The sequence below is a fragment of the Gorilla gorilla genome, chromosome 4 (genome assembly GCF_029281585.2).
Source record: "Gorilla gorilla gorilla isolate KB3781 chromosome 4, NHGRI_mGorGor1-v2.1_pri, whole genome shotgun sequence".
NCBI lineage: Eukaryota > Metazoa > Chordata > Mammalia > Primates > Hominidae > Gorilla > Gorilla gorilla.
Window position 1 is genome coordinate 9,970,598 of NC_073228.2, and position 25,033 is coordinate 9,995,630.

General features: G+C 63.4%; 3 protein-coding genes across 25 annotated transcripts in view; 1 reads left to right on the plus strand and 2 right to left on the minus strand.

Annotated features, from left to right (window-relative positions):
- Window positions 1–21: 21 nt before the first annotated feature.
- Window positions 22–4,349, plus strand: CENPX (centromere protein X). 21 transcript variants are annotated; one of them, XM_055389394.2, is made up of 6 exons: window positions 30–194; window positions 551–1,926; window positions 3,141–3,192; window positions 3,356–3,540; window positions 3,671–3,759; window positions 3,833–4,349. In XM_055389394.2, the coding sequence occupies exons 2-6, from the start codon at window positions 1,825–1,827 to the stop codon at window positions 3,864–3,866; spliced, it is 462 nt and encodes a 153-aa protein (XP_055245369.1). In that variant the 5' UTR covers window positions 30–194; window positions 551–1,824; the 3' UTR covers window positions 3,867–4,349. The 21 variants fall into 21 exon arrangements, with proteins under 21 accessions (XP_055245381.1, XP_055245369.1, XP_063561812.1 ...); XM_063705742.1 differs by having other exon boundaries at window positions 3,671–3,744; XM_055389401.2 differs by having other exon boundaries at window positions 3,356–3,409; window positions 3,671–3,744.
- A 1,256-nt stretch (window positions 4,350–5,605) lies between these two features.
- LOC129533952 (tether containing UBX domain for GLUT4) overlaps window positions 5,606–25,033 on the minus strand; it is a 41,839-nt gene continuing 22,411 nt past the window's right edge. For all 3 annotated transcript variants that reach the window (XM_055389388.1, XM_055389389.2, XM_063705738.1), the window contains exons 8-16: window positions 14,743–14,897; window positions 14,367–14,448; window positions 12,069–12,135; window positions 11,335–11,397; window positions 10,657–10,709; window positions 6,450–6,501; window positions 6,108–6,177; window positions 5,866–6,038; window positions 5,606–5,703 (exon numbers count right to left, since the gene is read on the minus strand). In XM_055389388.1, coding sequence (XP_055245363.1) covers window positions 5,690–5,703; window positions 5,866–6,038; window positions 6,108–6,177; window positions 6,450–6,501; window positions 10,657–10,709; window positions 11,335–11,397; window positions 12,069–12,135; window positions 14,367–14,448; window positions 14,743–14,897 — 729 coding nt within the window. In that variant the 3' untranslated portion in view covers window positions 5,606–5,689. The remainder of the gene's footprint in view (window positions 5,704–5,865; window positions 6,039–6,107; window positions 6,178–6,449; window positions 6,502–10,656; window positions 10,710–11,334; window positions 11,398–12,068; window positions 12,136–14,366; window positions 14,449–14,742; window positions 14,898–25,033) is intronic.
- LOC134758426 (uncharacterized) lies at window positions 6,508–10,650 on the minus strand. Its single transcript, XM_063705740.1, is given in 2 exon segments — window positions 6,508–7,839; window positions 7,841–10,650. Coding segments are annotated over 2 exon segments (1,497 nt in total). The 5' UTR covers window positions 8,969–10,650; the 3' UTR covers window positions 6,508–7,470.

The window sequence follows — 25,033 nt, forward strand, 5'->3', positions numbered from 1 at the left end:
CCGGGCTCATTGGCTGAGACGTGGGGGCGGGGCTCCGAGAGCAGGCGCTTCGGACTCATTGGCTAGGGGCGCGGGGCGGGGCTCCGGGGGCGCGCTCCGGTCTCATTGGCTGGAGGCGCGGGGCGGGGTTCCGGTGGGCGCGCGTTGAGGCTGCGGTCATGGAGGGAGCCGGAGCTGGATCCGGCTTCCGGAAGGTGAGGGCCGGCGGGCAGGGGCTAGGCAGGGGCTAGGCAGGCGCGGACGCTCCGTCCCGAACTCACGCGTGACACCGTGAGGGCCAGACGGCAGCCCCCGCGCCGCCCCCTGTGCCTTTGAGGTTGGGCCCGTTCTCAGACTCCGTCTCCGGCCGGGCCGCGCGCCCCGCGCCCTCCTGGGCTGGTGTCTCGCAGCTGGTAGGAGGGGGCGTGGAGCAGCCAGGGCTGCGGGAAGGTGGAGAGGGTCTGCAGAAACAGGCAGGGGTGGGCGCCGTCACGGCGGAGTCCAGGCCGGCGAAGAGAGAGGAGGAGCTGGGCCGCCGCCCTGCGCCCTGAGCCTGGGGTCTTCTTTTAAGGGGAGATCAGGTCCCAGGACGGGGACAGTGAGATCGTCCAGCCCGAGAAGCCGGCAGGACCTACGCCAGCCGCCAGGCACAGTGGTTTCCCTTTTGTTTGCTCCCCGGTGGGCGCCAGCATTGGGCTAGGAACGCGTGGTTTCTTCGGTGCTCCACGTTACACACATTTGACATGGATTAACCCCACCTGCCAGTGGAGAAACTGAGGCACGGGGGCGTTAAGTGACTCAGCAGGGCTAGGGTCAGACCTAGGCCGTCTGAGCCAGGATCCGCCCAGGCTGGAGGGCGTGCCCTGCTCTTCCCTGTTCCTGGAAGTGGAGCTCTCTGGGGGTGCCATGTGCAGAGGACCCCATCGGTGCAGGCAGAGTGGTTTCTGAACCTTTCTACTGCTCTACCTGAACGTTGGGGCACCGAGCTTCCTCGACGTCAGCAGGGCCTCGTGGGCCTCTGTGGCCTGGGAAGGGAGGGTCTCAGGCGCTTGTGAACCCATCCTGGAGGGAGGACTTCAGCCCTGTAGAAGCAGGGAGAATTCTGTTTCTCCTGCATCAGGCCCTTCTTTATCACCCAAGGCAGCAGGCGTGGGGGGCGGGGGGTGTCGGTGTGGGGAACTCTGGTGGTGGAGTTGCTGAAGATTCTTGCCAGAATTCAGAAAGAGAAAGTCACTGAGGCTTGGGCCACCTCACTGGGTGGTTGTGAGAACACCAGGTTAAAGTAGCCGAAAGGCCACTGCCGGAGACGGGGCACTGGGTACACACCCCAGGAGGTCATGTGTTCTATCAAGCCCACCTGACAACTAGAGGCCCAAGGGCTCTGGCCAGAGCTGGAATTGTGGTCATTGCAGAGAATGAGCGTGAGGATGACGGGGAGTGGGGGGCCTGTAGCCCTGGCGTGGCGCCCACGTCATGGGGCAAAGCTGGCTGTGTCCTAGCCCCCCCCCACAACCGCCCCAGTGCTGGGCCTGCCTTCCGAGGCCACTGCCGATGTACGGGGAAGCCCCTTGGATTGTCGAGGCAGCCCTGGCATCCACCACTCTCTGGCGTGGTCTTCCTTCCAAGGCCTGGGGCAGCAGTGTTGGGGGTCCCGGAGCAGGTGGGGAGATAGTGCCTTCTTTGCCTTTTCTGGTGCCTTTCTGGTACTGCTGGCAGTAAGCAGCTGGAAGGACCAGCAGGTGGCACTGGGCTCATGCGGGTGGTGACTGGGACCCTGGCTATGGAACAGCAAGGGCTCAGGACGAGCCGGGATGCTGGACGAGCCGGGATGCTGGACAAGCCGGTATGCTGGACTCTGCTGCCCGCTGCTGGGGAACATTCTTCACCACCTGCATCTTAGGGCTTCACCCGTCCATGCTCTGCTTGTCACCTGCTGGACTGCTCTGGGTGAGGTGCTGTGACCTCCCTGTGGCCGATGCTGGTGGCCTGGCTGGTAGTTCACCCACCTGCCCTTTTAGTGCCTGTTTCTGAGCTCCTGGGTGCCCACTGCCCCCACCCCCAGTCCTGGACTCTCCGTGCTGGCTCCTTTCCCGGCCGCTGTGGGCCGGTGCCTGGCCTGGGCCGCCTCACTGAGTCTCATGGCTCCACCAGCCACCCAGGGCTGCCCTCCTGAGTCTCGGCCGCCACCACTGCAGCTGCCACCCGCCACTCCTGTGTTCACACACAACGCATCCCAAACTGATCTCCTGTGTCCTAGCTCCAAAATGCACTTGCCCACGGCCCCCCATCTCCTCAGAGCAGTGCCATCCTTTTGGGGTCTTGGCGTAGACTCCTCCCTTGTCCCCGTCCTCCGTCCATCAGAAAGGCAGAAAGGCCCTGGCTCTGCAGCCCCCTCCCTTCCCCCAACCCCGGGCATGGCAGCCAGAGTGGTCCTTTCCAACGCCAGTGCTGCTTTCCACAAAAACCTAGAGAGGACTCCCAGTTTCCTGCCATGGAGACACGGAGAGCTCATCAGGCCCTGGGCCCTCAGTGTCTGGCCCACCCCTCACTCCAGCCTGTGGACCACGCTGGCGCAGCCCCGCTCTGCGCTCCCAGGACACCAGCACCTCCTGCAGGATCATGAGCACCAGGGCAAGACCGGCGGAGCTGACCCAGCACCCAGAACAGAGCTGGCACAAGGAAGGCCCTACTGGTGGCACTCCCTCAGGCCAGCCCACCTGGGGAGCAGCCACCTCCAGCCTCCAGACCCAACCCGGGCTCTGCCTTCCGTGCCTCCCCACAAGGAGAGCAGAGCCATGGCCCTCTGCCGGGGATGGGAGTGCAAGATTAGGCCGGACTCGACGAGGCCTTTCTCCACTCTCTCCCTGGAGCCCCAGCAGCGGGGCCTGCTCCCGTGTCTGCCACCACTCACGCTGTGGGGAGGCTCCCAGCACAGACCCTGCGCAGGGCCCTGGCGCCCCCTAGTGGAGCTGCCCACACATCTGCTTCAGCTTCTGCCACCCGAAGCACTAGGCTGGCCCTTGTCCCCTGCCCTGGGAGAGACCCAAGCACAGAGGGCGTCTCCAGCCAGAAGTCACAGCCACTGTCACCAGAATGGTCACCACCCTGGGGGGTGCGGGGGGGAGGGCGGGGCCTGGCGCTGACACCCCCCTCCCCTCTAGGAGCTGGTAAGCAGGCTGCTGCACCTGCACTTCAAGGATGACAAGACCAAAGGTGTGGGTGGGGGTGCGGGCGGGAGGTGGGTCTCCGTGTCTGTCCTCAGGGACCCTTTCCTGCAACTCTGCAGGGCCAAGGCCTCGGGAGGGCGGGGGTATGTCTGGAGCACCCAGCCAGAGCGGTAGGTGGGGGTCCCGCATAACCTCCCCCTGCCTTGCAGTGAGCGGGGACGCGCTGCAGCTCATGGTGGAGTTGCTGAAGGTCTTCGTTGTGGGTGAGCCCAGGGCCCACGCTCCCTCCGGGCACAGCATCCGGAATTTTGCGTTTTTCCAGCGGGAAAACCAAGACATGTTTTCCCGTTTCCCACAAGGGCCTAAACTTGGGTCTCCTGAGCCTGTTTGTCAGGTGCTGTGGCCTGGTTCTGGGGGCTGCCCGTGGGTGTTGGGGGGGGGGCACCGGCCCAGGCTGAGGCCCTCACTGGGCTTGGGTTTAAGATCCCCCCAGCATCCCCCACCTCTCGCGTTTCTCACCGCAGAAGCAGCAGTCCGCGGCGTGCGGCAGGCCCAGGCAGAAGACGCGCTCCGTGTGGACGTGGACCAGCTGGAGAAGGTGCTTCCGCAGCTGGTGCGTGAGCGTGGGTCGGGGCGCAAGTGGGGGTGCCCGGCTGGCTGGCCCTAAGTGCTTCTCTCCCCCACAGCTCCTGGACTTCTAGGGATCTCAGCCGTGGCTGAGGCCACCCCCAGAGGAGCCCCTGGTCCACAGAAGCAGGCCTTGTGTTTCCAGTGGCCTCTGATAACAGGCAGGGAAGGACCTGAAGGATTTGGAGTTGATTCAAACAAGATCTCTGGGAGTCTCCAGCCTGTGCAGAAGGGGCAGGACTGCAGTGCACTGCAGGCCTTGGAGTGTCCAGTGGGGACACTGATGTGGGAAGGGGCAGCACCTGGGGAGTCCCTGCCTCTCCTCCCTGGGACAATAGTGTGCATGCCACCCCGGGTCCTACAGGCAGGTACTGGGAAAGGCCTGGCCAGCAGGTAGCCTGTGTGTTTGACAAACAGCAGCTGGCAGCGCTGCCTCCTGCCCACATTCCTGCCACCCGACATCAAAGCTGGCGTGTGACCTTTCCAGCCATGTGATATTCCCCTTGGAAGATGCTTCCCCAGGCTATAAATTTGTTCTCACAAAGCAACATCAATAAATCAAAACTGTCTCTCCCAGCTTGGCCTTCTTGCCATTAATCACCAAAGTCAAACTGCTTCAAAGCTGCACTCCCCGTGTGTGCCCTTCCACTCCTGGTAAGAAAGCAAAGCGCCAGGAGGACGCACTAACAAACAGCATGTGTGCGAGTGCCTCGGCCCCACCCCCAGGCGCTGTGGAGCCCGGACGGCGTACATGTGGCCACCTGCCTGGGAAATGTTACTCCTACCCCAGGGGTCGGGGCCACCAGTGGGCAGTGGCTTCCATGAATGTTCCTGTGGTCACAGGCAGGACCAGGATGCACAGGGTGAGAGGGACCCTGGCCCAAGGGCCTGCTGAAATGAAGAAAGGGCCTCCCCTTTCCCCAAGCAGTGCCAGAGAGGTGCAGGTCAGCCCCCTCGGGCCACGCCCCCTGCCAACCCTTGGAGACACAGGGCTGTGGGACCTGTCTGGATGCCCCACCCAGGTCTGGCTGCCCTCTGACTCTCAGGGGCCTCTGGCATAAGCCCCACCTGTGCCAACGCTTGGGAAGCGGGCAGGGCCTTGGACCACTTCCCCTCCAGCCCACCTCACGTTCTCTCTCTTGTCAGAGCCCAGGACTGGAAGCACCCCAGGGGCTCTCAGCCGAGTGCCATCCTGGAGCCCCACGCAGGGAGGGGAACGGGTAGGGAGTCAGGCCCCAGGGTGGGAAGCACAAAAGCTGCCCCGTGGGAACCATCGGAGGCGACCCAGCCTCTCTCCTGCCCTGGTGCCCGAAGACAACTTTGAGGCGAGCCCCTTCATCCTTGATTTAGCCCCAGTGGCCCCGGGCAGGCAGGGCTGCTGGGATCCACCCCTTCCCCGCCCTGCCCACGTCAGTAGGTCAGTTTGAAAGCCCTGGGAGCCTGTGGAAGTCATCAGACTTGCTGGGGAGGCTGGCTGCAGGGTGGACCAGGGCCAGAACCCAGCACTATAGCCCGCTCGGGGGCAGCGGGAGGCCTGAGGCCAGGCCCTGCCCTACGGATGTGGGGTGACCTACTAGCTCCTCCCCCGGCTCCTGGCCCGGGGCTTGGCTCCTGGGTTGCAGGTAATTTCCCCCAAAAGACTTTCCTCAAGCACTTCTGTTCTCCTTGGAGGAGGAGTAAATAACTGTTAGGTTAAAAACGAAGAGGAGACCCACGCGGGTTCAGGATGCACACCACGGTCCACCAGGCTCCTCAGGCCTGCACACTGCGGTCCAGCTGAGCCAGGGCAGAGGACGGGGGCCCTTTTCTGGAGGAAGCACGACAGGAAGCCGTTGAGGGACGCACAAGTCTTTATTCCTGCTGGCAGAGGAGGTGGTCCTGTGGCTGGCAGAGTGGGCACCTCAGGCTGGCGGCTCTCACCTCTTGCTGGCTGTAGTGCAGACACACCAGGGTGACCACACACCCTGGGCTCTCACCACCCGGCCACCCGCCCCCCAGCCCGGCTGAAGCACTCGGCCTTGCCGGCCCCAGCACCTAGCCCCCCAGTCCTCCACCCGGGCACAGCACCCCACCTTCCACCCAGCCGCAGTACCCGGCAGCTTCAGCCACTTGGGCACCTTGCCCAGGCTCCTCTTCACGGGCTGGGCTGTCCCTGGGATGGGCTCAGGGGGGACCAGCGCCCCCTCCTCAGCAGCTGGCTCAGACTTAGGTGCAGGGTCAGGGGCTGGCAATGGGGAAGGGGACCTGGCGGCCCTGGACATGTACCTGTGGGGAGGCGAAGACAGAGTGGTGAGTGCCGCCACGGGAGGTGCCCCCAGACCCACCAGCACTTACCTGGCCACCAGCACGTCGGCCGCAGATGGGGAGATGGCATGCTCCAGCAGGCCAGGCTCCAGGTAGACACCTGCAGGGAGGCCCAAGCTCACCCTGAGCCTCTGAGGAGGGGCCCACTCACCATCCACCCAGCATCTCCCCACCAGCACTCAGCTCTGGGAGGGGGGTGGCCAGCAGGTGGCTGTCCCAGTCCTCTCTCGGGGAGGTGGTTACTGGGGGCCGCAGATCTCCCTCTCAGACCCAAAGGAGGCCCCAGGCCGAACGCCCTCCCGGGCAGCTGGCTCTGAGGTCCAGGGACAGGCTGGCTGGACTCCGACACTGGCCCCAACCACTGACACTTACCTGCCGGCTCCTCGGCTCCGAAGTGCACCAGAGCGGCCGGGAAGAGGTTCGCCTGCAGGGAGGGTGGGGGGCTCAGGGGCCGGGTGTGGGCAGAGCACTCCCCTGCTGTGAAAGCAGCCACCCCCCCAGGGCCAGGCCCCAGCTCCACCCTCAGGCAGGCTCTGCCTGCCCGGCCCCCATGAGCCCATCGCCCAGCTTCCTGTCTGACACCAACCCTACCCCTGTAAGCAAGGCCAGGGCGTCCTGGGACCAGCACCCTCCATGGGACCACCCCAAGCCCCAAGCCAGCTGAAGGCTGGGGCCTCGAGGGTCCTCAAGCCATGCAGCATCACAGTCCTCCCTCCTCTGGCCTCTGCACCGGAGGAAGGTGGGGCCAGGCGTGGCGGGTCCTGGCGGATGCGCCGGGACCACCGTGGAGGGGTGCAGCTGCCAGGCTGGGGTATCCCCCTCCCAGCTCCAGATTCCCCCTCCCGGCTCCAGGCTGCTCAGGGCCACAGGCTGGGGGTGGGGGTGGGGCTGGGGGATGTTAAAAGATTAATAAGAGGAAGCTTCAAAGGCCAGGCCCAGGAACGCTGAAACCTCAGCCTCCAGCCGGGGGCCCAGGGACACAAACAAGGGCCGTGAATGCTTTGAAAACCCAATTGTGCCGCCTGGGATCAAAGCCTTGTGAGCAGAGAAGGGCCTGTGGGGTGGGCAGGGGCTGCCCGAGTGGCCCTGGAGAGGCGCCGGAAGCTGGGGAGCCAGGAAGGGGGCACGGGGAGGACAGCGCCAGGAGCCGCCGTGGTCTCAGCCTCTCCCAGATAGAGAGCATGCTCCGCCACCACCAGGCCTCCAAGATTCACACCCAGGCTGCGGCTGCTCACAGAGGCCCAGGGGACACTGCCCAGAGGCTGCTGTGGGCACAGGAGGCCTGGCCAGCCCCATCTGCATCCCACCTGCTGCCGGGCGAGAGGGCTCCCTCGGAGGCCACTGATGCAGAGAGGCACCTGGTTCTCATCATAGCCCCCACAGGCCAGGACCCTCAACCAGCACTGCCCCACGGGACATGCAGAAAGGGGCGGGCAGGACTCGGGAACACCAAGAGAGGGAAGTAGGCTTGGCAGCCGGGCCTGGGGCACCTGGGCTCTCTGTCTGCGCCTCTGTGCAGGGAGCACTGAGCCAGGCAGCCTACCCGGCCTGTCCCCACGTGCTTGTGCCCAGCCTTGACTCGGGAGGGATCACCACTGCTCGGACGAGGGGATGGTGGAGAGGAGGGTCGGCAGACTGGGCGGCATGGAGGCTGACCAGTGCTTGGAGAGGCTCGGCCTCTGGATGGACCCCAAAAAAGAAGCCTCCCAGAGTCCACGTCGCCTCCATCTCCTACCGCTAGGAAGGGTGTTCTCTGCTCTGGTTCCCAGGCACCATTTCAGCAAGGGACCCAGGGTGAATGGAGCCACCCCGGTCACCAAGCTGGGGCTGGAAAGGGAAGGTGGGTCACACCGTCCCCCCAGCCAGAGCAGGGCCCGGGAAGGGCCTTCGAGGGAGGCACAGGCTGAGGGGCCTCTCCCCACCAGCACTGTCCCAGGAGGTCTCAGGCTGCCCCTGCCTGGCTCCCTCGGCTGACAGGGAGAAGTGGGGGTGCCCGCCCTGCCCTGACACAGCCTGAGGGCCTTGAGCCGGCCCCTCCCTAGCTGCCGCCCAGGACACTGGGGCCCCAAATCCAGCCGCCCCTCTGCTGCCAACCCCTTGCCCCACTCAGTGTTGCCAGGAAGAGCTTCCGAAAGGAGGCCCACGTCAACCCCCACGGGGCAGCAACTCTGTAGGGGCTGCATGCACACGTGGCCCAGCGCCTGGCCGCCCCCTCCAACGAGAACAGCACCACCCTCCGGGGAGCGAAGCCAAGAGAGGAGCCCTTGCAGCTCAAGACGCCTGGGAGGGAGGCGGCACCACGGCGCCTGGGAGGGAGGCGGCACCACCATGCCCGGGAGGAAGGCGGCACCACAGTGCCTGGGCAGGGAGATGGCACCACGGTGCCCGGGAGGGAGAAGGCACCACGGTGCCTGGGCAGGGAGAGACAGGGCATCCACCCACAGAGCGGGAGTGGGGGCCGCAGGAGCCATCCTGCCTTCTGCAAGACCATTTGTCAACGAGGAACATTTCAGAGGGTCCAGGTGGGGTAGGGCCTGGTGGGTGGAAGGAAGGGGGCCTGTTGGTCCCAGAGAGGCCCCGGCAGTGGGCGACACGGCAGTGCAGGACGGGGCTGTCCTGGGTGGAAAGGAAGGAGGACAGAACTGGCTAGGGGCGGGCGCCCAGCAGGCACTCAGGCCAGAAGTGCCAGTCACGCCCTGCCAGGTGAGTGGCTTGGGGAGTGGGGAACCAGGCAGCAAGGGTGGCCTGTGTCCTGGCAGATGGTCCCCAGAGGCAGCCTGAGAGCTCCAACAAACGGAGGGTGTTAGGAGCCAGGCTTGCCCCCCCAAAGCCAATGGAAGGAAGCCCAAACAGCAGAGCCTTTCAAGAGATAAGTGAGGTGACCGTGACATCAAAGGTGGGCCTAGCCCAGGGTGACCTTCCTCATGACCTGAGGATGCGGACCGCACACAGAAGTGACTGTGTGAGGACACCAGGGCAGGGGCAGCCCTGACGCCCAGGGCCAGGAAGCAGGTTTCAGGCAGGGGCAGGGGGCTTTGTTCCCCACAGTGGTGCCCCCACACTGCTCACAATTCCCTGTTCTCACTCCTGGCCGCCTCCTCCCAGCCCTCCCAGAAAACCTGCACTCTCCTGGGCCAGGGCCACAGAGGGCTGCCGGGCTACCGGAGCCCCCACACCCATGCACGCTGTCCCTCTCGGAAGCAGGGGCCGGCCCCTGGACACCCCCCAGGCAGCAGGCAGCCGGAGTGGGGCTCTGCCAGAGACATGAAAGCTGGTGCTTCCGCGCCCGCCGCCTGCTTGCCTGCCAGGGAGGCAGGCTTCCTTCCCTCAGCCCCGCCAGCTCTCTGACGGCAGGCAGGCAGGCACGTCACCGGGGACACCACCCCGAGAGGCCCCAAGGCTAGAGCCGAGCTGATGGAGGGCAGGAGACGGTGGCTGGTAGGGAAGCCAAGCGTCCCCAGAAACAGGGCAGCAGTACCCCAGTGCTCTCAGGGGCCTCCCAGCGGGAGGGTGGGCTGCAGGCCTGGGCACTGGTCCTCCTCCATCCTAAGGCATCTTCCAAATTCAATGTTTATCAACTGGCTGGCCAGCAAGGGAGGGGATGGAGACGGAGGAAGGAGGCCCGGAGTCCGCCCGGCAGCTCGGGGGCTGAGAGGAGACTGTCTCACCCCTCCCCTGCCTCCGCTGCAGGGAATCCCGCTCAGTCCTGCTCCTCATCACCCCTGGCAGCTGCCAGCCTTCTTGCCCCAGCTCAGCAAGTGGCTGCAGCCCCAGGCAGTGAGCAAGCTTCTCACCTCCAACCCAGGCCTCTGCAGAGGCCTGTGGCCACTTAAAAACAAAACCTGCCTCTGTGGCTAATTAAAATATCTGAAGAGGCTTTGAAGAGGAAACCATTAGGCCAGAGGGCTTCGGAAGGCCCCAGGCAGCTCTCCCACAGGCCAAGGACAGGACATTCACTGCTTCTGGCTCTGGAGGGCGGCCCAGCAGGGCTGGGGACCCGGCACCCTCACCCTGGCCCCACCCTCAGGAGCCCTCAGGGAGGCGGCAGGGACCCACAGAAGCAGCGGACAGCTATGGGCACCAGGGCGTTCCTAGCAGGGGCCGGGGCGCCAGCAGGAGAGGCCGGGCAGGGGCAAGGGGCAGGAACACGGGCTTGGCAGCTGAAGCCCAAGGCGGCCGCCTCCAGCTGAGGGCCTGGTCCCTCTGGGGCTCCCTGAGCCCTGCTCCGAGGCCTGCCGGGCCCTTCCTCACCCAGACCCCTGGGCAGGGACTGCTGCCGCCTTGGCCCCAGCACAGCAGCCCGGGGGGGCCGAGACCTCCAAGCGGCCTCAGTTCAGGCAGGCCGCCTAGCAGGCCCTTTCCCACCCGGGGCCAGGCAGGAAGCAGAGGAGGCTGGAAAGCCCTGTCAGAAACAACTTCAGAGGCGCACGGCCCCCTCGGAACCCACCGGCTCTCAAAGGCTTTATTATCCTGCCCCAGCGCCTGCCAGGCCCCTCCTTCCTGCCCGAGGCCTCACCCTCTCGTCCTGCCCTCCCTGGAGGGCCCCGCCCCGCAGCACCCCAGGGAGGCCCTCAGGTACCTGAAAGAGGGTCTGCGTGTGGTCGTCCAGGACTGTTTTTGGAGGGGTGATGACTGAGGAGAGAAGGCACCTACGTGTTAGGAAGCACCGGGGACCTTGCCCATCCATGCTCCCGAAGGAAGACAGGCCTGCAGATGGGGGTGACGCCTCAAGTGGGGCAGAAGAGCCCCTCACGAGCACGCCCTGTGCCCACACTCCTGCTGCAGAAACTCCAGCTGAGGGCTCGGAAGGGCCGGTGGGGGGCAGGCCCACCTGCAGGGGACACCACCCGTGCAGCCCGGCTCCCCTTGCAGTGGGCAGCCTAACCCTTTGCCACCTAGACGCCCTCCAAGGGAGGCCTGCCACTCCCTGTCCACCCACCCTTCCCACAGCCCTCGGGCAGGAGTGGCCTGAGCCCCAGGGGTGAGGACCAGGCTGGGGTGCAGCAGGGCTCCAGAGGGGAGCAGGGCGCTGAGACAGAAGGCAGGAAGCCTGGCTCCCACCGCCTGGCTCGGGGAGAAGGGCCCTCCTAGGTCTCCACACAGACACCATGGGCTGCAGGAGGCAGCTGGGCGGGAGGCCACAGATGATGCTCCTGTGGAGAAGCTGCCACGAGCCCCAGCTGGGACGGGCGGTGTGCCCACAGCACCAAGGCCCCGAGCACTGGAGGCAGGAGTGGGCTCAGGAGAAAAAACGTACACAGGTAAAATGACAGCTTGGGGTTCCCCAGGTGGCTCCTCACGAAGTCTCGCAAGTCCCCCACTGCAGAGGAGAAAACACAAAGACAACTCTTCCACCACGCCAGCCCCGGGCTGTCCCAGCACCTGGGCCACTGCTCCCACTCTCCTGGGCCTTTCCCCGAGGGGTGGGAATTCAGCCCTGTTCCTCCCACAGCACTCCAGGTGCTCGGCGTGGCTGGGCCGCCGTGCAGGCCACACTTGGGACCCCCGCCCTGCTGGAGAGCACTCCCACTGCCACCCGCTGCCCCCCAGCCCCACCCCCACCCCAGCCTAAGCGCTTCCCTTTCCCTGGGGGAGGCCCCTGTGACCTTGGGCTGCTGCCGCCCGGCTGTCTGGGGTACAGGTCACAAGCCCCTGAATGTCACAGCACCACTGCCCTCCTCCCGGGGTAGGGTGCCTTCCTCTGGGTGCCCCTCTGCCCCACCCATGCCCAGTAGGTGGGCGACGTGAGCACTCAGGACCACGGGCTCCCTGAGCTGGGGCCGGGCACCTGGAGCGAGCGCCCAGCCTGCCTGACATTCTGCGAACTGGGATGCCTCTGCACCCCCACGGGGACACCAGCACCCGCACCCACCCAGTGCCCTGGAGCCCGCAGGCCAGGTGGCTGCAGTCCTGTGGCCTGGAAGGAAGGAGCTGGGAGAGGCCCCGTGGGCCCCCGCCCCCCATCCCCGGACACCCCGCAGCGCTGCCCACCTGTCTCGCTGGGGCGGAAGAAGCCCTGTAGGACGTAGCGATCGGGGAACAGGACCCTCAGAGCCACCTAGGCCAGACAAGTGGAAGGGTCGGAGGGACGGCCGGAGCTGCACCAGGGACCAGGGCATGGCCTCCCCACTCGGCCCACGCTGGGCCATGGACACCAGGGCTGGGGCAGGCAGAAGCAGCCACCCCCAATCAGGGCCTGGGCCTCGACTCCCCCGTGGCAGGCTGGGCATGGAGACAGCCAAGTGCCGTGCGTGTGCACAGCGGCCTGCATTCTAAAACCACACTGACCTGGGTTCAAATGTGCTGGTTTTTTTTTTTTTTTTTTGAGATGGAGTCTCGCTCTGTTGCCCAGGCTGGAGTGCAGTGGCGTGATCTTGGCTCACTGCAAGCTCTGCCTCCCGGGTTCACGCCATTCTCCTGCCTCAGCCTCCTGAGTAGCTGGGACTACAGGCGTGCGCAACCTCTCCCGACTAATTTTTTGTATTTTTAGTAGAGATGGGGTTTCACCGTGTCAGCCAGGATGGTCTCGATCTCCTGACCTCATGATCCGCCCACCTTGGCCTCCCAAAGTGCTGGGATTACAGGCGTGAGCCACCACGCCCGGCTCAAATGTGCTGTTTAAAGTTTCATTCAGCCAGGTGTGGTGGCTCAAGCCTGTAATCCCAGAACTTTGGGAGGCCGAGGCGGGCAGATCACCTGAGGTCAGGAGTTCAAGACCAGCCGGGCCAACATGGTAAAACTCCATCTCTAGTAAAAAAAAAAAAAACAACAAAAATTAGCCGAGCTAGTGGTAGCGGGTACCTGAAATCCCAGCTACTTTGGAGGCTGAGGCAGGAGAACCACTTGAACCCGGGAGGCGGAGGTTGCAGTGAGGCGAGATCCCACCAGTGCACTCCAGCAAGGTTCCGTCTCAAAAAATATATAAAAAATAAATAAATTAAAAAAAAAAAAAAAAGGCCGGGCACAGTGGTTCATGCCTGTAGTCCCAGCACTTTGGGAAGCCAAGGCAGGCGGATCACGAGGTCAGGAAATCAAGACCATCCTGGCTAACACACTGAAACCCCGTCTCTACTAAAAATACAAAAACAAAATTAGCCGGGCGTGGTGGGCGCCTGTAGACCCAGCTACTCGGGAGGCTGAGGCGGGAGAATGGCATGAACCTGGGAGGCGGAGCTTGCAGTGAGCCGAGATGGCACCACTGACTCCAGCCTGGGCGACAGAGAGAGACTCCGTCTCAAAAAAAAAAAAAAAGGTTTCATTCTAAATCATGAGCAGGGGAGGATCGACTGGCCACTAAGGGCATGCGCGCCACCACGGGGGGGCCCTGCTCAGAGCTGTGCCTCAGTCGCCCCCACGTCCCGTCCACAGACCTCACAGGGGGCCCCCTCAGAGCTGTGCCTCAGTCGCCCCTACGTCCCGTCCACAAACCTCAGGGGGGGCCCCCTCAGAGCTGTGCCTCAGTCGCCCCTACGTCCCGTCTGTAGACCTCAGGGGGGGCCCCCTCAGAGCTGTGCCTCAGTCGCCCCCACGTCCCGTCCACAGACCTCACGGGGGGCCCCCTCAGAGCTGTGCCTCAGTCACCCCTACGTCCCGTCTGTAGACCTCAGGGGGGGCCCCCTCAGAGCTGTGCCTCAGTCGCCCCCACGTCCCGTCTGTAGACCTCACGGGGGGCCCCTCAGAGCTGTGCCTCAGTCGCCCCCACGTCCCGTCTGCAGACCTCACGGGGGGCCCCTCAGAGCTGTGCCTCAGTCGCCCCCACGTCCCGTCTGTAGACCTCAGGGGGGGCCCCCTCAGAGCTGTGCCTCAGTCGCCCCCACGTCCCGTCTGTAGACCTCACGGGGGGCCCCTCAGAGCTGTGCCTCAGTCGCCCCCACGTCCCGTCTGCAGACCTCACGGGGGGCCCCTCAGAGCTGTGCCTCAGTCGCCCCCACGTCCCGTCTGTAGACCTCACGGGGGGCCCCTCAGAGCTGTGCCTCAGTCGCCCCCACGTCCCGTCTGCAGACCTCACGGGGGGCCCCTCAGAGCTGTGCCTCAGTCGCCCCCACGTCCCGTCTGTAGACCTCAGGGGGGGCCCCCTCAGAGCTGTGCCTCAGTCGCCCCTACGTCCCGTCTGTAGACCTCAGGGGGGGCCCCTCAGAGCTGTGCCTCAGTCGCCCCCACGTCCCGTCTGTAGACCTCGGGGGGGGCCCCTCAGAGCTGTGCCTCAGTCGCCCCTACATCCCATCCGTAGACCTCGGGGGGGCCCCCTCAGAGCTGTGCCTCAGTCGACCCCACGTCCCGTCTGCAGACCTTTGGGTAGCGCTCCAGCTTCTCCTTTATCTGCGCCTCCCTGAAGGCCTTGGTCACCAAGGGGGCTTCTTCCAGGCGCTTCCTGTGGTGAGGAGGGGAAGGAACAGGGCTTCTGGTCAGAATGGGGGCCCTGGCAACAGGCCCTGGGCTCCTCACCTGCACCCTCCAGGGTGGGAGTGGGCTGCTCTCCCCACACAAGGCAGGAAGGTCTGGACGCCCCTCCCTGGGCCCCAACCCTCTGAGGTCCTGTTAAGGGCAGCCTGTCAGGGACCTGGGCCGGGAGCCAGTGCTGGCAGTGGGGACAGCGGGCAGCACAAGCACCCGATGGGGCAAACCTTGGCGCGAAGATGCCGGGAGGCACTGAGGGGGCACCCACCGCTCACTCTTGAGCTGGGCCAAGCGTCTTCTCACGTCGTCCACCGTCAGCTCAAAGAACTCATCAGGCAGCTCCGCTGGCCAGGCCTGCAGCCGCTCCTCCAGGTCGGGGTGGCACACCACCGGCTCCCGGTCCACGGGCTCCCGGTCCAGGGGCTGGAGGCAGAGGGTGCGGCTGACGGCGGGTGTCACGGGCTGGGCCCTCCGCATCCCGGGCTGTCAGTGTCCCAGCCGAGGTGGTCACACAGACTTGGGAGCTGGGCCCACTCCCTCCCTGGCCCCGGCCAGCGCAGGGCCAAGGCCAGGTCCTGGGGGCAGGGCTGGGCACAGCAGCTGGGGGCCCCCACCCCACTCAGGGCCTGTCCAGGGCTGGAGACCCCCCTCTCCCAGTCAGTGCACCAGACCTGATGCTGAGCCCCTGCTCCTCAGCAGGGCACATGGCCCCTGGAGTCTGGCTCAGGCCACGTCAGGGTCTCCATGGGGGGGAGGGGTGGCGACAGCCGCCAAATTAGAGCGTCGGCAAAAACCCCAGTCCAGCTGCCCCCGCTGCCCTCTTGGCCACAGCTCCATGGCCAGGCTGACTCCATGCACGCCTGCCCCCAGGGAACAAGCCGGCCCATCCCTCTGCCCACCCTGGGATGCAGGAGGGACAGCATCACCCCTAATTGGCATCAACAGCAATGAAATTGACAAAGCCGGGCCATGCAGCTTGCGGAGCCCTGGGCAGTGATTTCAATGCATTCAGCGCAGTGCTGGGGTGCGTGGGACACCTCAGCACTGCGCCGACCCACACTCGGCCCCGTCCCCCCTCACACAGAACAGCCGAGAGCTGACGGGAGTGGGGGTGGCCTGGAGCTGGCTCTGGGCTCCCACTCCTACCTCACACTCTCGACACCTGGGGATGGCTTGGCAGTCCCTGGGAACAACCCTCCTGGTCCCGTCCCGTCTACCCTGCAGTCTCCCACCCAGCCACGGGCTGCTGCCTCCTGCCCTGCACAGCATTCCAGCACCCCCACCATTCCCACACTGGGTGACAGCCAGGGTGCGCCTGCCAGAGGTACGCCTGTCCCAGATGTCTCCAGGGCTGCCCTCCAGACACACCTGAGACCTCGACTGCTGTGGGCGACAGGGCCCTGCAGCCACCCAGCATGTGGCTGTTATGACTTGTCACGAGAGTCTGGCGGGAGCTGCATTGCCCTCAGCAGCGTCATGGCAGGGCAGCCAGTGAGGGCTGACCACGGCTCGGCAGTGGGGCCCACAGGTGGCTGACCAAGGCCCCTGGGGGCTGCCCTTCCAAAGCCACAACCATCCTGCAGCCACTGAGAGCAGCCTGCGCCAGAGCTTTTTATAACAAGATGCCAGGCGCCAGGCGGCCCCCCACAGCCCCAGCGCCTGCATTCCAGAGGGCTGCGAGCACGCCTGGGTTCCCAGGGGACAGACCCTGGGCCAGGAGCCACCATGTCCATGAGAGCCAGGCCAGCCTGTGGCAGGTTGGCATCCTCTGCAGCCTGGTCCAGAGCCTCCCTGGAGGAGCCCCCAGAAGCCACACTGTCTCCCCAGGCGGGTAGAGTACCCCTGATGGGCTCGTACTGAGCCTGACCACCAGAAGGGGCCCCAGGACACGACGTGCTCAGATGGCCATGTCCAGGCCACAGCCTGGTGGTCACTGGGGGAAATGTGGGCTGCTGGCACGTCCGCATACTGGACAGTGCCAAGGACCCCCAGGCCCACAGCCCACACCAGGGTGCCTCCAGGATGGGGGCCATAGGGGACAGGACCATCAGCATCACGCTGCTAGAGGGCTGTTGACTTCATTTGGAAAACAAAACTGATAAAATCTCTAATTCCTGTGGATCCACCCTAGATTCCTATCCATCATCCCAAGGGCCTGGCTCAGGAAGCCTCTGTCTGTCAGACAGACCCACGGTCCCACACGGGGCCGGGATAGCAGGGGAGAGCGGCCTCTACGGAAACCTCCCACACCCGCCCTTCACCTGGGCAGAGCAGCCCCGATCCGGAGCAGCCTCGCTGGAGCCTGGGGTCAGGCTGGATAAGCGGCTACCAGAAGGGCCCAGGCCACCTGAGTCACCCCGAGAACATATGGCATCTGCAGTAGGGCTGCTGGGAAATGTCACTTGGCCACCAAATGACAGAGGGAGGTGCCAGGGGACCCTGTGTGTGGAGAAACTTCAAACACCCATCAGCTCAGCTCCGAGCCTTCCCCAGGAGAGACTTTCCGTCCCACAGAGAAGAGGGGCCAGGAAGGGGGAGCCGCAGCGGCAGGGCCTGGGGTCTCACGGCTGCCCCAGCCACACCCAGCCCTGTTGACTGGCGAGCTCTGCCCAGCAGTCTGGCCCGCATTTGTGGCATCAGCGCCGCTCCCGCGCCAGGTGGATTCACAGAGATGCCTTTGGATGGAAAACAGAGGTTGAGGGATGAGACATTGTGAGGGAAAAAAGCGACAGCGAGGGCCCTGCAGGGCAGTCAAGGCCTGGCCCCTGGGGGAATTCCCGTCTCCCCTCCCCAGCCTCCTCGCCGGTGCCCGGAGAAAAGAAAGGGGTTGCCTGTGCAGGCCAAAAATGACGTCAACCTGGGGTGAGGCATCCTGGAGCCTCCAACACAGGGAGGAGGAGCAGGAGGCAAGGAGAGAGACAAGCACCCTCCTTTCTCTTTCCCCTCAATTTCTTATTTTGAAATATTTCATCCCACAGAAAGATGGGCAGACACAGCAGTGAACACCCCTCATGCAGATGTGATCATTCGGCTGCATTCACTTTCCTTCCGCTCTGGGGCAAACATGCATGCACACATGTGCACACACAGACATGCATATACACACACACCTGCATGCACCCAAGTACACGTGCACCCGCAAGGACACACACACACCCCCAAACATGCACGTGCACCCGCAAGGACACGCACATGCCCCCCAAGCATGCACATGCACCCGCAAGGACACACACACACACCCGTGCACATGCAAGGACACACACACACCCGTGCACACACGCGCACCCGCAAGGACATGCACACACCCCCCAAGCACGCACGTGCACCCGCAAGGACACGCACACGCCCCCAAGCACACACGTGCACACGCAAGGACACACACACGCAAGGACATGCACACAAACCCAAGCATGGACATGCATACAAAAGAAAACCACAGACTGTGCCCCAGGAGCACAGCAGCATCTGCTGAGAGAAGGACTCTTGTCCCAGCTGCCAGCATCACACCAGGGCCCACCGCATGGGGGAGGTGGCTCTCACACACCCACACTGGAAATGTCCCTGCTGTCCCCAAGTACCCGGACGGTTTTCCCACACACACGGTCACGCTGGGGCTGGAGCTGTGCCTCCGCCCCTTCCCACATCCCGACAGGGGCTGTGTCAGCAGGACGCCTCCGTCCGCCGTGGTCTGGCCCCCAATTCTCTGTGCTGAGTGAGGTTCGGGTTGAAGGTTTCAGGGAGGAGGCAACTGGATGCCATACCACTGTCCCTACGAACATCCCCACCTGGAAAGCTCCCAAGCAGACAGAGGGCCAGCGGGGAATGAGGCCGAAACCTCAGCAGTGCAGGGGGCCCCAACCTGGGTCTCAGCCTTGGTGGGGTCCCCCAGGTGTGTGGCCGCCAGGTGTCCCTGGGGGTCTTGCCACGCCTCAGGAAGCTGCTGGGGTCAGTCTCACTCAGCCAACGGGGTGGCTGAGAGCCAGGAGGAGCCTTCCAGAAGCCTGCGTGGGGCTTCCTGTCTCAGATGAGGCCTCTCACGAGGCCTGCCGACCCACAAGGCACACAGGCGCGGCAGCAGGAGGAACTGAACCACAGGGCAGCAAGAGCCGGGGGACCACTGCCCCGCAGGCCTCCGATCCCAAACCCCAGAGCCCAACTGATGCCCACTTCACGCGGCCTCATGTTTCCGCCACCCCGGTGCCCCACCCTGCCACTGAGCAGAGGCCATGTTCTGCTCTGCCCAGCGGGTCAGGACTGCCCCAGAAGAACCAGCAATATTTCCAGAACACTTGGTACCCCCAGGCCTCCCGCTGCTCCCCAAAGCCCTTGCCACCTCGGACGCTGCCTGCTCTGGCAGAGGCGAGAGCCCCACGGCTGCCGGGGCATCCAAATGGCAGCTGACCCTCGCCCAGCCGCGGATGGCCTCCCCTGAGCTGATGCAAAGAGGCCCAGACCCCCGGCCCCAGGCGGCAGGTCGCAGGTCCATGGGAGCAGCTGGGCTCTTCCAGACAGGTTCAGGAGATGGAGCCCGGAACCTTCTCTGTGCCGCTGATGCCCCCGGACACCAGTGCCTCCACCAGGAGGAGCTCGCCATGCTGAGCCAGGCCTGGTTTCCGCCTCACTGCCTGGGCCCGGCTTCCAAAGGCCACACACCCCCTTCTTCCCGACCCTGCCCCTCTTGCTGGGCAGAGCCAGAGGTCTCAGAGGACGGGGGTGATGCCGGGGGCACAGCAGGGTCCAGCAGCCGGCGCTGGCACTTTCCCAGAGGCTGTGTGTGCTGAGCTCCCCAGAAGCTCAAAATACGCCACAGGGTGGGGGTGACTATGGCTGCCACATGACACACAAGGAGGCAAGGAGCGTGGAGGGTCCAGCTGGCACCATGAGGGAAAGGGGTGCTGGCCTCTCAGGCTCCGAGGGTGGCCGGGCAGCTGTGAAAGACCCGACTCCTCCTGCAGGTGAAGCCCCTGCATGCTTCTGCCCCTTTAGCCCCTTCCTGTCTCCTGCAAACCCAGGCCCCCGGTGGACCCCCAGGTCCCGGCCTCCAGGAGGGCCGCAAGGACCGGACCACAATGATGCTAACCATTTATCCAGATGCCCCGAAACCGGAAGGGGGCCGGAGAAAGGCCAGAAAGGACGGGCAGGACTGAGGACAGGGACGCTGTCAGGGATGCCAGGGGCAGCCCTGCGGGTGCGCAGCCTCACAGCAGACAGTGCTGGGGCATCCCTGGGCCGCTGAGCTGGGACACCGAGGGGAGGGAGGCTGGGGGCTGCGGGGTGAGGGCGCCAGGGGCATGCACACGGGCCGGGACACTGCCCAGAGGTCTCCTTTTCTTGACAGTAATTTTCCAGGATGTGATGACACACAGAGGAAAAATGTGAACCCATTCGGAGGTGGCCCCAACCTCAGAGTTTCCAGCGTCTCTGAGGGTTTGTGTTTTTCCCTCCCGGCCTCCCTCCCCCCCCCCCGTCTCGGCCGGGCCTGCCCCGCCAGGGCTCCGGTGAGAGGGAGTGTGGAGTTTCCCCTGGAGGCTCTGAGCTTCAATGAATCACTACGCCAGACACGGGCCAAACCTCCCGAGTTACTCAGCGCCCCGGCCACCCTCGGAGGCAGGCGGCGGAGCACGTGGACGCCATCAAAGGCCTGGGACGTGCACAGCAGAAGAGGCTGTGCCAGGGCGAGAGGCGGGCCTGGGCGCGGGCGCGGGCTCTGTGGGGAGACCGCTGCGACCGGCGTGGACAGGCATGCACAAAGGACGCAGGCGGGACTGCCTCTGAGGACACCACAAACTCCATGCCCAAATTTTACATCCAAAGCACGGGGAACACCCTCAGCACAACATCCCTCCTGCACCAAGCAGAGGCATCAGGCCTCGAATCCCACCCAGAGGAGACGGCGCCGCCCCCAGGCTGAGTACAACATCCGCACCGATGCTCATGGCCCGGGCCTGCCCGCGAGTGGCCACATGGCTGGGGAGAGGCCAACAAGGAAGGCCCAAAGCAGAGATGTTTCTGTTTTGAGACAGCGTCTCGCTCTGTTGCCCAGGCTGGAGTGCAGCAGTGCAATCTCAGCTCACTGCAGTCTTGATCTCTCAGGCTCAGGCAATCCTCCCGTCTCAGCCTCCCAAGTAGCTGGGGCTACAGGCACACGCCACCACGCCCTACTAATTTTTAAATTTCCTTTGTAGAGATGGGGTCTCGTTATGTTGCCCAGGCTGGTCTAAAACCCCTAGGCTGAAGAGATCCTCGCAGCTCGGCCTCCCGAAGTGCTGTGATTATAGGTGCGAGCCACTGTACCCAGCCAAGAAAAGTTATTTTAGGCCGGGCACGGTGGCTCACGCCTGTAATGCCAGCTCTTTCGGAGGCCAAGGCCGGCAGACCACCTAAGGTCAGGAGTTCAAGAGCAGCCTGTCAACATGACGAAAACTCCATCTCTACTAAATGGGCACCTGTAATCCCAGCTATTCAGGAGGCTGAGACACGAAAATCGCTTGAACCCAGGAGGCGGAGGTTGCAGTGAGCAGAGATCGCACCACCACACTCCAGGCTAGGCAACATAGACAGACCCTGTCTCGAAAAAAAAAAAGTTATTTTAAAAAGATGAAAACAGGCCGGGCGCGGTGGCTCACGCCTGTAATCCTAACAATTTGGGAGGCCGAAGCAGGCAGATCACCTGAGGTCAGGAGTTTGAGATCAGCCTGACAAACATGGTAAAACCCCATCTCTACTAAAAATATAAAAATTAGCCGGGCATGGTGGCAGGTGCCTCTTAGCTACTCAGGAGGCTGAGGCAGCAGAATCACTTGAACCCGGGAGGTGGAGGTTGCAGTGAGCTGAGATCATGCCACTGCACTCCAGCCTGGGCAACAGAGTGAGACTCTGTCTCAAAAAATAAAAATAAAAATAAAAATAGGCCGGGCACAGAGGCTCACACCTGTAATCCCAGCACTTCGCGAGGCCGACGCAAGTGGATCACCTGAGGTCAGGAGTGCGAGACCAGCCTGACCAACATGGCAAAACCCCTTCTCTACAAAAAACACAGAAATTACAGGTGGCAGGCACCTGTAATCAATCCCAGCTACTCGGGAGGCTGAGGCAGAAAAATTACTTGAACTGGGAGGGGAAGGTTGCAGTGAGCCGAGATCGTGCCATTGTACTCCAGCCTGGGTGACAGCGCAAGACTGTCTCAAAAAAATAAATAAAATAAAATAAAATGAAAATGAAAAGATGAAAATATAAAGCATGAGGTACTCATAAGAAAAAAATCACTTTTTAATTTTAAAAAGAAAAATACTTTAGAAAATGAAAACAGAGGCCAGGTGCAGTGGCTCACACCTGCAGTCCCAGCTACTCGGGAGGCTGAGATGGAAGGTCAAGACTGCTGTGAGCCGTAGTTGTGCCCCTGCACTCCTGCCTGGGCAAGAGAGCGAGACTGTGTCTCAAAAAAAAAAAAAAAAGGAAAAAGAAAAAGAAAAGAAAAGAAGGCCGGGCACAGTGGCTGTAATCCCAGCACTTTGGGAGGCCGAGGAGGGCAGATCACGAGGTCAGGAGATCGAGACCATCGTGGCTAACACGGTGAAACCCCGTCTCTACTAAAAATACAAAAAATTAGCCAGGCGTGGTGGCGGTCGCCTGTGGTCCCAACTACTCGGGAGGCTGAGGCAGGAGAATGGTGTGAACCCGGGAGGCAGAGCTTGCAGTGAGCTGAGATCGCGCCACTGCACTCCAGCCTGGGCAACAGAGCAAGACTCTGTCTCAAAAAAAAAAAAAAAGAAAAGAAAAATAAGAACAGGATTCAGGACTGCTGCAGCCTGGGCTGACCATGAGCCCATCTGGAGCTGGGCACGTTATGGTGTGGCAGGCGTGTGTCACTGTGGATAAAGCGCACCAACACCCCCAGACAGGAAGGAAAAGCAGTTTGGTGAGGGGGCTCATCCGCAGGGCAGAGTCTGGAGGCTGCTCCTGGGGGAGCCCGGGAAGGGCTGACGGGGCCCCTGACCTGAGTTCCTGGAACAATCCCAACCAGGGGATCTTGGGCCCAACAGGGAGGAGAGTCCAGGCCAGAAGGGGCCAGTGGGGTCTGCGCCCTGCAGCAGCCGACTCGCCCAGTACGGAGCCCCACACTCCCGGTTCTCCCCACAGCCCCAGTGGCGAGCATCCACCCCCCACCCCCCGGGGTTCCTCACCAAAACACAAGCGCCTGTCAGTCACCAGGCTTCTAAACAGCCGGGACTCAGCCAGCCACCTGCAAAGTCGCTGAGCCATCTGCCAGCCACGCTTGGTGGCCATTCCAATCAAGGCCACAGGCTGTGCCCCTAGGGACAGCCTCAGAGCCCAGGGTTGTCCTCAGACACCCATGAGGCATAGCAGGGACCTGGGCCACCCTGGCCACTGACTGGGCTGGCCGCAGGGATGGGAGTCTGCATCGCGTTGGATGTGGGGGCTCCTGTCTAGCCCGGCGTCAGGGTCCAGGGGCAGGAGCCCCTGGCCCAATACCTACTGCCCAGGGTCAACAGCACCTGCCCTGCCAGGCACATGGGGGTCCCAGGCAGGGTGTATTCACCACGCCCAGTGCATGACCCGCTCCAGGCCCAGCTTCCTCCCCGCTGGTTTACCCCCAAAACCCTGGGACAGGCTCCTCCCCGCCCCACGAGTCCCACACCGGCTGTCAGCCACAGAGGGCCGGGTGTGAGCAGGGTTGCTGAGGAAACCCCAGGCCCCGGCTCCAGGAGCAAGGTTCACCCCCGAGGCGGGAGGGGCAGGCAGGGCAGCAGCCGCCAGCCCGTGCGGGCAGACCCAGCCTTTGATCAGGAGCGGCCCTCGTGCCAGCTGCCGGGAGGCCGAGTTGTGGGGGGCGTCTGCTGGGACTGGCGTCCCAGCCCAGCACAGGGCTGCAGGGCGGCCTCCCGGCCAGTGGAGGCACTTCAAAGACAGGGCCAGGGGGCGCCGGGCAGCCCCAGCCTCTCCCAGCGCCCAGTTCTGATCGCCAGTAAAACTACCTTCTAATAATTAATGCCTGACATCAAAGGCAGGAACCGCCCGGGTCTGTGAACCACCCCGGGTCTCGGCCGAGGACCTGCCTGTATTTTATCCTGTCTCTTTCTTCTGACTCTTTATTTAAATCCAAAAACCACACACAGGCAAAACATTAATGGGAAACTTGGAAACTCCTTTTGCTTACTAAAGTGTACCTTTGAAGTTCCCCAAAAAAGTTCTGTTTTGTTCCCTTCTCCCCTCCCCCCATCACTGAAAGGGACCCAGCAGCGGCATGTGGCCTCGGGCCCTCTGCGTGTGCGGCTGGCGGCGATGGGAGGCGCCGGGCGGGCAGGACGCCCTCCATCAATCAGCTGCCCAAGTCCCAGATCAAAGGCCCTCAGCACGCCACGCAGGCCAGGCACACGCTCCCTCCCCTGGACCCCTCCTGCCAGCCGAGACCCCACCCCAACAGCGCCTCCCAACGGGCGAGCACGGGCGGGCGCTGCTCTGGGCTGCGAGCCCCATGCTCCACGCCCCACGCTCTGCAGACAAGACCCGCCCTGGGCATGGAGGGAAGGGGCTGAGGCCCACGCCTCTAGAATGGGGGAACATGATAGCCACTGTGTCTCTCACACTGAGGGGTCCCCACAAGAGCAGGCCTAGAGGGGGTCAGCCCCTGCTCACCCGGAGCACACGGGTCGAGGGGCACGAGCGCTTCATGGGGACTCAGGTGTCACAGTGCAGAGTTTGGCAGAGTTCCCAGAGGGAGGACGGGGTGCCAACACCATCACAGTCCTAGAATGGACCCAACACCCTCACTCCCCTCTTCCTTGTCCACTCAACAGGAACAGTCCCAGGACAGCCAGATGGACAGAAAACAGAGGGGCTGGACCCTGACGCCGGGCTAGATGGGAGCCCCCATATCCAACACGGTACAGACGCCCGGCCTCTGCCCTCCCAGGTGTGTGGCCGGGAGGCAAGAGGGAGGCATGAGGTTGCTTCACTCAGAAGTGGCCAGAGGAGGAAGAAGCGAACTCCTGACCTCACCTGAGGTCCGGGACACGTAGCGCGAGTGCCCAGAGGACAGCCGAGGCCGGGGCTATGTGCACAGAGCCCTCCTGGCCACTTCTTGTTTTCTTTTTTTTTTTTTTTTTTTGAGATGGAGTTTCACTCTGTCACCCAGGCTGGAGTGCAGTGGCACGATCTCGGCTCACTGCAACCTCCGCCTCCTGGGTTCAAGCGATTCTCCTGCTTCAGTCTCCCAAGTAGCTGGGATTACAGGCACCTGCCACCATGCCCAGCTAATTTTTGTATTTTTGGTAGAGACAGGGTTTTGCCATGTTGTCCAGGCTGGTCTCAAACTCCTGACCTCAAGTGATCTGCCCACCTCGGTCTCCCAAAGTGCTGGGATTACAGGTGTGAGCCACCATGCCAGGTCCAGACACAAATATTTTTAAATGTCCACAGGAGATGGAGGCATGGGGGCCTTCCAGGCCCACTATGTCAGCAGGAGCTCAAGAAGCTCTGACCTGGCCCCTGGGCTGTGGCTGGCAGCTGGCAGCCTGGCCCTCAGGGGACACAGGGGC

What these genes read in the sequence shown, in the direction of transcription:
- CENPX (XM_055389393.2), top strand. Translation starts at nt 2,118, where the DNA reads ATGGCTCCACCAGCCACCCAGGGCTGCCCTCCTGAGTCTCGGCCGCCA.